This window comes from Macadamia integrifolia, chromosome 12, assembly GCF_013358625.1.
Source record: "Macadamia integrifolia cultivar HAES 741 chromosome 12, SCU_Mint_v3, whole genome shotgun sequence".
NCBI classification, from domain to species: domain Eukaryota; kingdom Viridiplantae; phylum Streptophyta; class Magnoliopsida; order Proteales; family Proteaceae; genus Macadamia; species Macadamia integrifolia.
Genome location: NC_056568.1, coordinates 4206538 through 4222158, shown reverse-complemented (window position 1 = coordinate 4222158; position 15621 = coordinate 4206538). Strand labels below are relative to the sequence as shown.

At 40.2% G+C, this 15621-nt stretch overlaps 1 protein-coding gene across 1 annotated transcript in view; it reads left to right on the top strand.

Moving 5' to 3' along the window:
* LOC122057466 (helicase-like transcription factor CHR28) overlaps nt 1–15621 on the top strand; it is a 135731-nt gene that overhangs the window by 14318 nt on the left and 105792 nt on the right. The window contains exon 5 of the mRNA XM_042619577.1: nt 5699–5920. Within this exon, the coding sequence (XP_042475511.1) occupies nt 5699–5920 (222 nt within the window). The remainder of the gene's footprint in view (nt 1–5698; nt 5921–15621) is intronic.

Here is a 15621-nt window from a genome sequence, read left to right as displayed (position 1 = left end):
ATCCCCTTCACGACAGAATCACAGGACTCACAACTAGCAAATTATATTCCAAAAGTAACAACATATCTAGGGTTCGGTTTAACGCCATATTCCAATCTGATGTGGTCAACTACTAAGACTTCAATTCCTCAAAGTTGGATGAAGATCCAGAAGCTGGATTCAAAGTTATTGACGAAGGAATGAAAATATAAACTAATCTCATAATTAGAAACGGCAGTATATCTTCAAATCCCCATGGCAGAACAACATATCAACACAGCCAGATTCATTACTCGATAGATGGAATGTAAAACTAGGATTAATCCAATTCAATGGCTAGATTTTCCAGAACAATAGTACACCAAAATAGTAACTTAGGAACAGAGTTAGTGACTAGCAGGAACAACCAATCCGCAAGCCAGAACACTTCCATATTGCAGTCAAAGGAAAGCGATGTCTGATGGAACAACACTTCAAAAATTCACTGTGATCTGATTCCGTCTTGTTATGTTCAGGGAGAGGGTTACTTTGAAGGTAGAAGAGAATAAGAAACAGAACAGGATAACATACTGCAAGAGCTTCCCGCACATGCCACACTAGCTTCACAATAGCATCACTAACATCACACTTGGTTTCTTCTGTCTTTCATAGATTTCCTGCATCATTCATGGAAGAATAGCACAAAAGCCGTAGAGTTTTTTGTTCTAAAAATTCGTGGGGTGAGTGTGGCAGCCCCCTCTTTTATTGATATTCGCCATTAGAGTTCCCCCCTTGTGTGGAGGAGGAAACCCCCTACAAATAGTAGCCAATTAAAACGGACACCAGTCCTAGAATAAGATCTAACTTCTAGAGACTTCAGAAAATAGGAGCAGCTACTACATTAGCATCTACTATTTCATAGAAGGGAATCTAAACAAAATAGAAGCTATTAAAGAGTCCCCATACATGACACATGGACTAAATAATATCTAGTGTTGGGCCTAATTCTGGCCCATGAAGACCATAAAGACTTGGGCCTATGCTGCCTGGCTAGAATGGGCTGCTTGGCTTGTTGAGATGGCTGTATGCTGGCTGATAGCCCTTCTCTTATGCAAATAGTGCTTAATAAACCTTGGATCTACATCGCCTAACCTAAAGCAGGAATATGAATGAATACCCCAACCTCTTTATCAATAGCTGTATGATAGAAAAACATTGCCTTCATCTCTGGCTGTAGTTGGTAGTTGAGTGTGGTGGAGCCATGTGGCTGATGGGGCAAAGACCTCTTTATTAGGCATAACTTGTATCCATGCACTTCATATTCGCCTCGAGTTTGCTGCCAGAAATATAGCCATCCCTGCCCCCCTCACGCCGCCCACGAGCCTCTGATACAAATAGGATGTATTGTGTAGTATGGATAAAAAATATAAATCAATTAAAATTTAAATGACTGGAAAAGTGATGAGTTTGTTAACATTGTTTGGAAACTCTCTGATGCAGATTCTTCACCAAACTAGGCTTATTTTATAGGAATAAGTCTAGGGTTGGGTTATATATGTGTTGGACCTTCAGTCCATGTGGTTTGGAGTGTAGTGGGTCACTTTTATGAGCCTAAACTGGGGTACTATGGTTGCATACGGGATTAGTATTTGGTTTCATTATTTTGGCTTATTTGGTTTGGTTCATTAGTAAACCATGTTTGTTCAATTTCAGCTATATTTGTTTTCTTAGAAGTCAAGTCATTAGTTTTTAGTTTCCCTTTTTAGTTTGTTTCTATTTTTAATTTTAGAAACTTATGTAATAGGCAACCTGATGTAGATCCACACTTTGGAAGGACCTACCACAGGAAGAAAGGCCCAATCAAAAGGGGCCTATCGATCCACACCTAAGTCCACTTCAAGTGGCTGAAGTAGCTGTTAGAATGAGGGCCCATTGGGCTTATCGATTCTAGCTATCAGGATTTAATTATGTTTAATAAGTGAGGCCCATTGGGCCCACCGATTGTAATATCCTATATGGACTATTAGTTAGTCAATCCTACTCCATGTTGGAGTTGTAGTCTTAATCTATTTCAAGTCCTAGTTGTACTAGGAGTGTCTAGTCCTATTTGGAAAGTAGCTTCTAGTTATAGTTTGATTGCTTTTCTGCCCTCTATAAATAGAGGAGCTTATGTACACATAATTCTCAGATTTTAATAAACAAAGATTGAGTCAATTTGCTTTTAAACAGCCGAGATAGCTGTGGGTGAGATGCCCGGGCTGAGATAGCCACCCCACCCACAATTCTCTTGGTTCCCATTATCTTTCCCTACTTTTATTTACTGTTATTATTCCTTATCTGCTGTGAACATCAAGTCAAGAAATTTCAGATCTGTAAAAGCCTGCAGAACCACGACTGTCCAGCTGAGAAGTTCAAGAATTGAAGATCAGTCGAACTCCTCTTCCTTCCCCAATCGATCTCGGATCTGCAAGCCCTTTTCATCGGGTGTTCACAACCTTACAAGGATTACTCGATCCTCTCCTCATTGCTGCCCAAGCAGCCCCATCAAAGTTCTTGAAAATTTCTCCAGTTTCTCTCACCTAGGTCTGAACATCAAGAAAGTACATAACTCCACAACCAGCTGTCGGAAGACTGTCAACTTTGGGAGTTTTTGTACCCTCCCTGGGCCCTACCATCGACCAACTTTGCAGCTCAATTGGAGCCCTACAGACTAGGCCGCACCTCTCTCTCTCCAGCTCTATAGCAGGTCTTTCTCTCTCTTATTGGGTTGGGTTTTGGGCTGGTTTTGCTTCTGTATTGCTATTGTACCCTTGGGGGTTTATTTGATTGTCTTATTTCCTTGTTCTCCTAGGTTTACTTTTGATCATTGTCAAGCTAGTTAAGTGAGTCTTATTTTCTAGTTTGGAGTTGTAATACACTGTTGGGGTAGTTTACTTGTAATCTACTCCTACGTTACAACCAATTAAAAGTTTCTATTTTTGATACTTTCTAAATTGGAGGACTTCCATGGAGGCTCGCATAGTTCCAATGATTTTGACAAACTAAATTAATGGATATTGCTGTTGTCATCTCTGTTGAGAATGGGTCTCGTGTCTGATCAAGACTGTGGAGCTGGTTGACTCTTTGCAGTATGAAGACCGAGAGGTCCTCTTCCTTAGTTTATATTCTTCTTCTCTCAACTACTCAAGGTTCTATTGCTGCTGCAACTATTTACAGGTATTTTAATCCATCTTCTTCTCTGTTCTGCCCAGAAGTTGAAGGGTTTCTTGTGGAACAACCTTTAACTGTTCAGGCCTATTGAGCCTTTAGTTTTGGCTTCCCTTTGGATCGAAGAAGGCTCCCATACAGAGGGAGACTCGACCTGGTTCCCACCTCTGTTGCACCATCTGGTCTGGAGTTATACAAAATCACCCAGATTTTGTCCTTTAGTGGTTTCTTCAGCCAACACCTGAAATCGATAGAATTTTATTGGTCTGTTCTGATTCCTATGCTTCTCTATGATATTGTTCATGTTTGTTGGACTGTTTGAGGTTTGTATCAGTCCCTGTTAGGCCCTATTTATCTGTTTAATGATCTGTCCTAAGGAGCCCTATCTGATCGATAGCTTGCTTGTTCCTTATTTGGCCTCTCTTCTAGTCTGAATTCCTGTGCAACTGTTGGACTGGTTTGTGGCAAGGTTCACGGTATCGGGTTTCAACCCCTGGGGAGACCAAGATTTTGGTCGAAACTTGGGAAATTTCGAGGATACCGGGGAATTTTTCCTGGTATGGTGGAGACTTAGGTTTCGACACTCAATCAGTGTTTTTTTTGTCTGATTTTTTATGTACATCTTATTTTAAACATTTTTAACACATTCACATCATTAGTTTCATAAAAAAAAGCACATAAAGTCTTACTTGTGTGCTGAACCAAAGGTTCGATAATCATTACGCTGACTTGTTGGCTTAAATTCTGAAACTTTACTACATAATGACTATATATAGTCTACAATCTACATCAAAACATAAGACATAATCCAAATGATCCAACATAGATAAAAATTTTACATCATCAACAATTATCTATCAACACTGACCAGTAGTGACTCAATTACTCAACACTTAAAAGTAGTGACTCAATTCCAAGTAGAGTGTCTAGGCGGTTCCATCCAAGTAGTGACTCACTACCCTCAAGGCACGCATGTTATCTTTTCTAACATTATTTAGTAAGCTATATATACCTTATATCATAAAAAATCAACATTAAGCCACATCAAGTCATTAAAATCAACATTTAGCCATATCAAATCATAAAAAATCAACATTAAGTCACATTAAGTTATAAAGAATCAACATTTAGATAAATGCTCTTGTTCTATAATAAGTTTGATTGGTCAAATGATTTTATTTTTACATGAGATTTTTTGTATTAGGTATAACATAAAACTAGCTTTCCAACAAGTCTAAGATTATTTAAATTTGAGTTGTAATAACATAGTTATGCTCCGGTCAAACTTATTTTAAAGTGCGCGAATGCTTTTAAAATCGCTTGAATGAAAATAATTTTAGGGATATCAAAACAAAAGATTATTTTACTGGACTTTTGGTTTTTAGCAATGTTTTAACATTGTAGGATTTATAAAATTTTCATAATTGAGAAAAACCCCAGCATGTAAAAGTTGAAAATTGCCCCTATAACCAAAATACAGTTTTTGTTTTTTGACTGGGGTGTTGACTTTTTATCCTTTAGGAATTTGATTTTTAAACTATTTTTATTGGATTCAAATAAGGGGTATTTCCTTATTTATGAATAATATCTAAATAAAATTATTTACTTAAATGATATTTGGCATAAATAAGTGTCAGAACACTGTTTCCCCAAGTTTGGTAGTAAAAAAATGGAAATCTCCGCTGTTTCCCACACTTAGGAGAAAAAATGCATAAAAGAAGGTCGAAATTTCCCATGGTCAAAACTTGTTGAAACTTGCATGAAACAGTGGATTTTCGAAAGTCACCAGAAGTTTCGTTTCGACCTCTGGTGATACCTGCAAAACATGCGAATGTTTCGCTCGAGTTCTTGAACCATGGTTTGTGGTTGCTCTTTCATTAAAGTATCCTGTAGATTAGGACTTGCTTTGCTTTGTCAGCCTTTTTCTACATTACTCTAGTTTAATTTCTCTAAAATTGATGAATTCCTAAATATTAGTAGTTTTTCCATACATATTTTCACTTTGAACCTCAGATTAAGATCCAGCTTTGTGTTTTCTCTATTCTATGACTTTTGTCTAGAGTAGTCATCAATCTGCAAACATGAGCCTACTATAATTTTGCCAAGTTTTTTGCTGTATTTCTTATTGAGTTCTTTGGATGAAATAAATCAACAAAGGATTGTCTGGATTTTTCTGGTTGCTCTTGTTTGGAAATTTCACTTGTTAATTTGTATGATTGTATTCTTCGATAGTAAACTTTAGGCTCCCAATTTGGAGTGAGTTGTCCAACAAGTTGAACTGAGGTGCCTTAATGTTTCAAGCGGGTGAGCTGTTGATATATTTACACGAAAATTTAAGTCATCAAGTGGCATCTCATTACCAACTTTATTTTATATGTTCTGGCTAGTATCTGATGAATCTTAAATTATTAACAAATTTCATTCGTCAAAGGTTGGTTTCAATGAGAAATGAACATGTACTGATGACCATTTATCAGTTCTATGCTCACAGCATTTCTAGTCAATTCATGAATTTGAAAATATAATTTTGCAGAAATATGCTGCTGCTGGCACGGTGAATCAGAACTATGCGAACATTCTATTAATGCTTTTGCGTCTCCGCCAAGCTTGTGACCATCCTCTCCTTGTGAAAGATTATCACTCGGATCCTGTTGGAAAAGTTTCCCTAGAGATGGCAAGGTTACTCCCTAGGGATATGCTGGTCAATTTATTAAGTCACTTGGAAGCTTCTTTGGCAATTTGTAGTGTATGCAGTGTAAGTTCTTAATTTGCTTAGAATCTCTTTATTTACTCATTTAATAAAATGCTGTATTCATCTCTGGATTTTACTGCTTATTTGGCTGTCATATGTGCATACACAAGATGTGAAAGTGTGAGGAAGGTTCTTGAGGGAGGACCATGGTATGTTAAAAAACAACCCCTGATCTTGAGGCAATGGAATCCTTCATCTCCTTTGGGAAGAATAGACTTAAGCTCTGTTCCTATTTGGGTAAATCTTCCAAATCTCCCCTTTCAATACTGGTCGGCTGATGCTCTCAGTTCTATTGGGAGTGTTATTGGGAATCCTTTAGTGTCTGACAAGAGGACCATAACAATGGAACGATTGTCTTTTGCTAGGATTTGTATTGAGGTTCATGTCAGTAGAAACTTGCCTGATACGGTCCAAATTTATGATGGGAAGGGAGAAATGTTTTCTCAATCGGTGGTGTATGATTGGGAGCCTCCGTGGTGTTCATCTTGCATGATATTTGGCCACCATGATGGTCAATGCAGGAGGGCTGTGGAAAAACCAGCTAAGCTGGTGTGGAAGAAGAAAAATCAAGTGCAAATTATGGCTCCTATGGCAGAGGGAGATGGTGTAGTTCTTCCTATAGTGGTGGCTGAGCCTTCTCCCAATCAATTGCAGTTGGCAGTGTTGATGGAAGGCAGAAGTTCCGGTAGTGATGAGTTGGCAGGGAGGTACGTAATTTCAAATTTGAATTCAAAAGGCCATAATGTCCAAAATAGCAAGGAGTCAATGGAATCAGCTGGAATCAAGGAGATGGGGACAGATTTGTCAGAAAGTAAGAAAGGGAAAACTCTTCAGGCTAACCCTTTTGCTTCGTTGGGAGATATTATCGATGATGAGGCTGGCTTTTATGATTCTTTGGAGGAGGATATTGGTAAGTTGGCAGCAACTCATTCAAATGTGGTCCCCAATGCCCCTTTCATCTCTACTCCGAATGATGTCAACTTGTGTGGTCAATTGATTACTATTTCTTTGATGGGTTCGATGGAAGGTATTGTTCAAGATAATAAGGAGGATGAGTTGTCACATCTTACCAATTTGGTAACTTAATTGATTGAGAGGAGCGAGTCAGGGAGCGGGATGAAGAGTCTAGGACAAGGAGGAAGAAAAAGAAGAAAAAAAAAAGTCTATTTCTAAGGCCCCTGAGTGCAATTTAAATCTTGAGATAGATAGTTCATTAGCTACTTCTTCGGAGGAACTTTCGGAGTCTATGGCCCTTTCGAATCTTGAAAATGATCCTTATGATGGGGAATTATTTCTTCAAATTTTGAATTGGGATGCAACGACAGTCATCATTTCTCAAGAGGAAAAGACAGAGTTGGATCATAGTGAGGAGATGACCGATCAAGTTGAGTTGAACCATAGTGAGGAGGTGATCCATCAAGATGATAATATAGATGATATTCATATGGATTTGCCGGAGGTAGAGTCTGATTCGACCCGATGATGACTATGACACTGGTCATGGTGTCTTTAGAATTCGGACCCATTTGGACATGAGAAGCTTTTTGAGGCAGATTCGTCGCATCAGAAGAGCCCCATACTATCTTCACTCCCGCGATTAGGCTACTTAATTCTTCTATAGCATTTCTTTCTGTGTGGAAAAAAAATGTTTCTTTCCAATTTCCCTTGGTAATGCGGGGGTCTATTCCGCTTGTTTTCTTGGTGCTGCTCTCCCTTCCTTAGGCCTGTCTAATAGGGGGAATGGTTGCCTTCTCTTGTTTATTCTTTCTTTTTCCTTTTTTTTATAAATTTTTTTGCCTATCCAAAAAAAAGATGTGAAAGTGGGTACTCTCTGTTGCTCTGGAATTTTTAGGGCATGTACATGCTGACTGGTTTTCGAGGTAGGACTTTTGACCTCTTCCATTGAGATTTTTATCTTGAGTTTTTGTGCTTTGTGTAAATAAGTGTTAAATGGACGAATTTCTGACCTGCTCACTGGAGTTTTTGAATAATTGGACTGTCATTGAAACCCTGACTGACATGTTGATGGACAGAGTATGATATTTGTTGATTAATGCTCTAACAGAAGTTTTTACTAAATCCACTGCTTATGAAAGAGCATCATCTGGTATATCTGCCTGTGGACAAAATAGATGTTGAACAACTTAGAATATATCAAAACAAAATTGGAGCAATATTTGGAGTTGCCCAGTGCTAAACATAAGCTGCAACTGAAGCTTGCTTGTGGCTGTTGTACTAATGAGGCGCCATTACTGTAGTTTTAAAACTTGGTGAGTTAACTCCGGGACTGGAAAATTACCTGGTTAACTCGCATTTGTGACTTGCTTTTTGGATCGGAAGTTCATATTATTGGATCAGCTATGGATCAGGAAACCGGCTGCTTAAATTGGTTCATTGTCCATGTTGAATGGGGTAATGACTTGTGTCTAATATGACACTAGTCCTCTTTATTTATAACAATGGAGAGAAGGTTCTAGAGAATTTCAAAGACCATTAAACCCGTTTGGGTCCGTTTGGTAACTGACACTTTCCCTAAAACCCATTATTACAATACTTCTCCTCAAGTTGGTGCATAGATATCACATATGCCCAACTTGCAGATAATAGGATGAAACATCTTACTATTAAGACCTTTAGTAAATACATCAGCCAGTTGTTCATTACTGGGAACAAAAGGCACAATGATAAGGCCCATATCCAACTTTTCTTTGATTAAGTGTCGATCGATCTCCAAATGCTTGGTTCGATCATGCTAGACATGGTTATAAGCAATGCTAATAATGGCAGATTTACTGTCACAAAAGAGCTTCATAGGAAGGGTAGCAGGAACAACCAAATTAGTGAGAAGACCATGAAGCCATAGGAGTTCACAAATGCCATGTGCCATAGCACGGACCTCTGCTTTGGCACTTGAACGGGCAACCACGGCTTGCTTTTTGCTTCGCCATGTAACATGTTACCACTAACAAAGGTGCAATAACTAGTAGTAGACCTATGGCCATTAGGGGAACCTACCCAATCCGCATCTGTGAAGGCCTCCACCCTAAGGTGATCATGAGGAGAAAAAAGGATACCACGTCCTGGGGCAGATTTCAAGTACCAGAGAATACGCAACATAGCTTCCATGTGAGTTGAGTAGGGATCATGCATGTACTGACTAACCAGGCTGACGGCAAATGCTATTTCAGGAAGTGTATGAGAGAGATAGATCAATTGCCCCACTAATCTCTGATCTCCCCTTATCCATCGGATCACTTTCCTTGCTACTCAGGTGACCATTAGCTTCAGTAGGAGTGTTTGCTAGCTTACACCCCAACATGGGAACTTCAATACTGAGGAAGTAATGAAGTTCTCGAATTCCTCATTCAAGTATCTCTTGAGGCGAGAGATTTTCGTCAGATCATACTAGTAACAACAATATCATCTACATAGACTATTAGGATAGCAATCTTCCCACTAGATCTCTTGATGAACAGAGTGTGGTAGGCATTGCTTTGAGAGTAACCTGTTGTGACCATAACCATATGGAAGTGTTTGAACCAAGCACGAGGGGATTGCTTCAGCCCATACAGAGCACGCTTTAGCTTGCATACCTTCCCTTGGGTTTTGGAGCCAGTGAACCAAGGAGGAATGTCCATATACACTTCCTCCTCAAGTTCCCTATGAAGGAAGGCATTCTTTATATCTAACTGTTGGAGATCCCAATCTAAGTTGGTGGCACAAGCCAAGATAACAGGAATTGTGTTCATCTTAGCAACTGGAGCGAAAGTCTCCTGGTAATTAATCCCATAAGTCTGTGTGAAGCCTTTGGTAACAAGTCTGGCCTTATACCGATCCACTGTACCATCAACCTTCTATTTTACTGTGAAGACCCACTTGCCCCCAATTATCTTCTTTTATGAAGGAAGACACACCAGATCCCATGTCATTATTCTTTAAAGCCTGCATCTCTTTAACCATAGCTGCCTGCCATTGTGAGTCTGCACTCCCTTCCTGCCAGGTATGAGAAATGGACACAGAGGAAAGAGAAAACACAAAACTATAGTAAGAAGGAGAGAGTGCGTCAGTAGAAATAGTTTTAGCAATAGGATGTAAAGTACAAGACCTAATGCCTTTACGAACAGCAATAGGCAACTCAAGAGACTGATCAATAGAAGGAGGAGAATTACCAGGGTCCAAGGGGACAAGATCAGGGTCGAGAGGAGACGACTGGTATGGTAGGGTAGATACTGGATGTGTAGTGGTTTGAGTCTACTTTTTACGACATACACGTATCTCCGGCCAAGGCGAAGTAGGAGAAGTAGGAATGTCACTCTCCCCCTGAAATGGGATACTAGCAGGGATAGCAATTTCAAGAGATAGCAGAGACAGTGGCACATCTTCCACAGTGGACGGAGACTCCCCCTGAAGAGGTGTTGCAGTATAGTATGATGCAGATTCGTGAAAGCAACATCCATAGTCACAAACCAACACTGAGTAGGAGGATGAAAACACCGATAGCCTTTCTGAGTAGGAGCATACCCCAGAAAAATGCATCGGAGACCACGGGATCAAACTTTCCATGAGGATGATGATCGCTAGCATAGCAAACACCATCGAATACCTCAGGAGAAACAAGAAAGGTAGTGGAACCTTGGAGAAAATCCAGAGGAGAGCGGAAGGCATGGACCCGAGAAGGCATTCGGTTGATAAGAAAGGCAGCAGTGAGAATTGTGTCGCTCCAGTATTGGGGAGGAACATGCATCTCAAACATAAGAGAGCGTATTACCTCATAAAGGTGGCTATTCTTTCGCTCAGCAACCCCATTCTGAGCTGGAGTATCCACACAACTAGTCTAATGAATCATCACATGATCGGAAAGTTAAGCTTGGAAGGACCCTTCAAAGTATTCCCAGCCATTATCGCTTCAAAGAATCTGAATGGTAGTACCAAACTGAGTCTGAACCATGTGGTGAAACTGTTGAAAGCAACAAAAGGTCTCACCCTTAGTTCACATCATATAAACCTAAGTAGTCCGAGAATGACAATCTATAAAAAAAAAACAAACCATTGATAACCATTGACAGATACATAGCGGGATGGATCCCAAATATCAGAATGTATCAATGAAAAAGAAGTGACACTTTTATTTCCAGAAACATAATAAGTGATTCGAGTTTGTTTGGCCAAAACAATTGCCTCACAAAAAAACTGACTTGAATTACAATTTTTAAAGGAAGGAAAAACTCTCGCTAAAGTTCCCAAAGGGGGATGTCCCAACCGACGATGCCACTGCAGTAACTCAGAGATGGGAGGTGACGTAGAGGATGTTTGAAGAGCCTGACCAGAGACCAATGCCAAGTCATCATCAAGCAGATATATACCATTACGTACCCTACCAGAGCTAATCGTTGCCCCTGCCACTAGATCCTGAAAAACACAATGAGACAGGAAAAATGTGACTTTGCAATTAAGACTAGAAGTAAGACTACTAATGGACAAAAGGTTAGTGGGAAAAGAAGGAACATGTAATACAGTAGAAAGGAATAAAGAGGGGGTACAACTAATAGAGCCCTTCCCCGAAATAGTAGAATAAATCCCATTAGCCAATTTGACCTTACCATTACCAGGACAAGTAGTGTACTGTGAAAAAAGAGGCAAACGGCCTGTCATATAGTCAGAAGCCATAGAGTCTATAATCCAAAGGGTAGAAGGGACAGACATAGTATGGCCATAAAAGGAAATACCTGACCCAAAAGGGGTGGAATAAGCAGAGCTCGTAGTGGCAAGTGCAGGAGAGTCTGGAAGTGTCAAGAGGCACTGGAGGGTTGTAAGATCATCAGATAATAGCATGGCTAATGAGGAGCTAAGAGTGGAGTCAGAGTCAAAGACAGGGCTCTCAGTATGGTTGGCCTGCCCAGAAGTACAGGCACAACCCTTCCCTTGCCCTTTTCCAGATGTATCAGCAGGAAGGCCATGAACCTTCCAACAGTGTTCCTTGGTGTGACGCTCCTTTCCATACTAATTGCACTTCACTGGAGTCCTGGTAGAGGAGCCCCCAGACTGTGGGGCTGCACTAAGGGATTGAGTGTCAGAAACAAGTGTAGATCTCTTAGTAGGAGTGGCAGTTTGCTATGGAAGCATAGTGGTACGTTGACTATCCTCAAATTGGATCACAACATAGGCTTGATCCAAGGTAAGAAAGGGGTTACGACTCAAAACCTGGGACTGCAACTGATCAAACTCCACATTTGGACCTGTCAGAAAGTCATAGACCCTGATCTTATCCTCTCGCTTCTGAAACTTGGTGACATCTTTAGTGGTGGAAGCAGTATACTCATAGAAATCCAACTCAGTCTATAGTGCCGCAATTGATCGTAGTACTGTGACAGAGTGAGCCCTCTCGGCCTCAGATCACGAACCTTCTGGCGAAATTCAAAGACCTAAGCATCATCCCTTCCTGGGAATAGATATCCTAGATAAACTTTCAGATCTTCGCAGTGGAGTCAAGGAAGAGATAGCCACACGATAGTTGTGGCAACATGGAGTTGACAAAGAAGGTCATAACCAGAGAGTTGGCACACTCCCACTTGTCAATCTCCGTACCGTTGGTCGAACGCTTCGTGGTTCCAGTGAGGTACCCGTAATACCCACAGGACTTGATGGAGATGCAGACCAAACGTGACCATATAAGGTAGTTTGTGCCATTAAGCTTGATAGCACAAGGAGGAAAGGTGGGAAGAGCCGTGGTGTCTCTGCCAGTAGAAGCATATGAGCTGGGAGACATGGTTGCTACTCAAAGGGGCTGTGCAAATAGAAGAGACACTAGCCGGAGACAGAGAAAGCACCAAAATAACTAGAAAAAGCTAGAGAACCCAAAAATCGATAAAAGGGTAAAACCCTAAGAAAATGATTTTGGGGATAGCTCTAGAATAGAGACCTCAAAAGAAAAAGTGATTCGTAAATACCACCACACAGATAAGAGGCACCAATCGCAACAAGCATTAAGATTATCGGAGCATCAAGCAGGGAAAAAGTATCCTGGAAATGAAAAACGTTCTCAGGGAGAAAACCCTGAAAAAGTGATGAAAAAAAGGTTCTGGGTCTCTTAAATCATTGAAGAAGAGAGTCTGAGAGCCTAGGGGAAGGATGAATGGAGGTTAGAAACCCTCTTGGTGGTTTAAGAAGCTCCCATCACGAGAGAGAAGCAAATGAAGAGATGGAGGGACGCGCAGATGAAGGAGGCGCTGGGGGAGAGAGAGAGAAATGAAAAAGAGGCAAAAAGATGGAGAAGAGGGGGAGCCCTTAGGGTTTTGAATCCTATGGCTTTGATACTATGTTGAATGAGGTAATGACTTGTGTCTAATACGACACTAGTCCTCTTTATTTATAACAATGGAGAGAAGGTTCTAGAGAATTACAAAGACCATTAAACCCCTTAGGGTCCGTTTGGTAACTGACACTTTTCCTAAAACCCATTAATACAACAGTCTAATACATTCCAAGCATGGACCATCCCAATCCATTTGCAGATCTGGCAATAGATCTGGCAACCCATTTTGAGCTGGCAACTAGCTAGGTCATGTCACCATCTTCTGCTGGCTGTGTACAATTGATCTTGCCATCCTCCCTATTCTAGCCACTGAACACAGGTCATCTCTTGTTTTTGGTGACTCCCCCTTGGAAACTCTGTTGTTCCTCTCCTAGGTTTCTGTTGAGATGACCGTAGTTAGTTTTATTTTTCTACCTTAGTTAAGTCTTATTTACAGTAGTAAGTCTTGTATATAAGACGCTTAGTTAGTGTTACCCTACTTTCCTTATTCGGTTTATTGTAATCTCCTTACAAATAAGGACCTTTGTTATTACTGACAAGTTGAATCATTCTCTAATCTCTAATTCTCAACTTGGTATCAGAGCTAAAAACCTTAAAATTTTTTATTTTTTATTTTTTATTTTTGGTTTTCTTCTCCACCTATGGTGGCCTTCACCTCCTAATATAGTATGGTAGACTAAACCCAATTCCATGCAAACCTAACCCTAACTCACCACGCCTACATCCATTGCCGTTGTGACGTCGTGACTCCTACACCTTGCCACTACCTGCGCCTCGTACCTCACTACCGCCTATGCCTCGCCATCACCCTCTCTCTCTCCCATCGTTGTTGTTGCCTATCGCCGTTGCTTCCTACACTGCCTGCTGCTGCTGCCTACGCCTGCTACCACCAGTGCCTACCTGCACCTACACGTGCACCTGTCTGTACCTGTGCCTGTGCTTGCACCTACCTGTGCCTACGCTTATTTCTGTCGTGCTTCTTTTTTCCACGTGTTTCTCTCTTTGAGCTATAACTACCATAAGTAATAATGCCAAAGATGTGCCTTCGGAGGCCCCTGATGGACGTCATTCAAGTAATCTGTCCACCCTTCATCCTAGACCCATCAAGCTTAATGGTCAGATTTACCTCACGTGGTCTCGTGTCTGTCTTTTTACTATTCGTGGAAACTTCTCTGGTTTTCTCACTGGAGACACTCCTCAACCGACTGATCCTGCTACCGCTAACACCTGGTTAGCCAATGATGCCATTGTTATGTCATTTCTAATAAATTCTATGGAACCTGCTATTAGTCCAAGCTTTGTCTTGTTCAACTTTGCTAAGGATCTCTGGGATGCAGTGGAACAAACCTATTCTCAGGGAGGGAACTATGCCTAAATCTATGAGATTCGCCGTACTGTTCGTTCCATCACTCAAAAGGGGTTGTCTCTCTCTACTTATTATTCCACCTTATATTGCCTTTGGCAACAACTAGATTTCTATCATCCAATCTCTATGGCCTGCCCTACTGATGCTAGTACACTTCACAAGTAGCGTGAAATGGAATGGTTATATGAATTCCTGACAGGGCTCAACCCCGAATATGATTAGATTAGGGTATAGTTGTCACGGCGCCAAGGCGAACCAAGGCGGTGGAGAGTTGTCTAAGCGTTTAGGTGAGAAGGCGCCCGCCTTAAGGTGAACTAGGCGAACAAGTGTTATTTTTTATTTTTTCAATTTTCTAACATTATTTAGTAAGTTATATATACCTTGTATCATAAAAAATCAAGATTAACCCACATCAAGTCATTAAAAATCAACATTTAGCCACATCAAATCATAAAAAATTAACATTAAGTCATATTAAGTTATAAAAAATCAAAATTTAGAAAAATGCTCTAATTCTATAATAAGTTTGACTGGTCAAATGATTTTATTTTTACATGAGACGTTTTTGTATTAGTTATAATATAAAACCAGCTTTCTAACAAGTCTAAGATTACTTAAATCTGAGTTGCAATGACAAAGTAATGCTTCAGTCAAACTTATTTTTAAGGGCACGAATACTGTTAAAATCGCCTGAATGAAAATAATTTTATGAATATCAAAACAAAATATTTTTTTACCGGACTTTTGGTTTTTAGCAATATTTTAACATGATAGAATTTATAAAATTTTCATAATTGAGAAAAACCCTAGCATTTAAAAGTTGAAAATCGTCCATATAACCAAAATCCAGTTTTTGTTCTTGGACTAAGGGGTTGACTTTTTATCCTTTTAGAATTTGATTTTTAAACTATTTTTATTGGATTCAAATAGGGGGTATTTGCATAAATAAGTGCCGAAACAGAAGGCAATATGCAGTGCAACAAGGCGGCTGTCGCCTAGGCCCCAGGCAAACCGCCTGGACGCCTA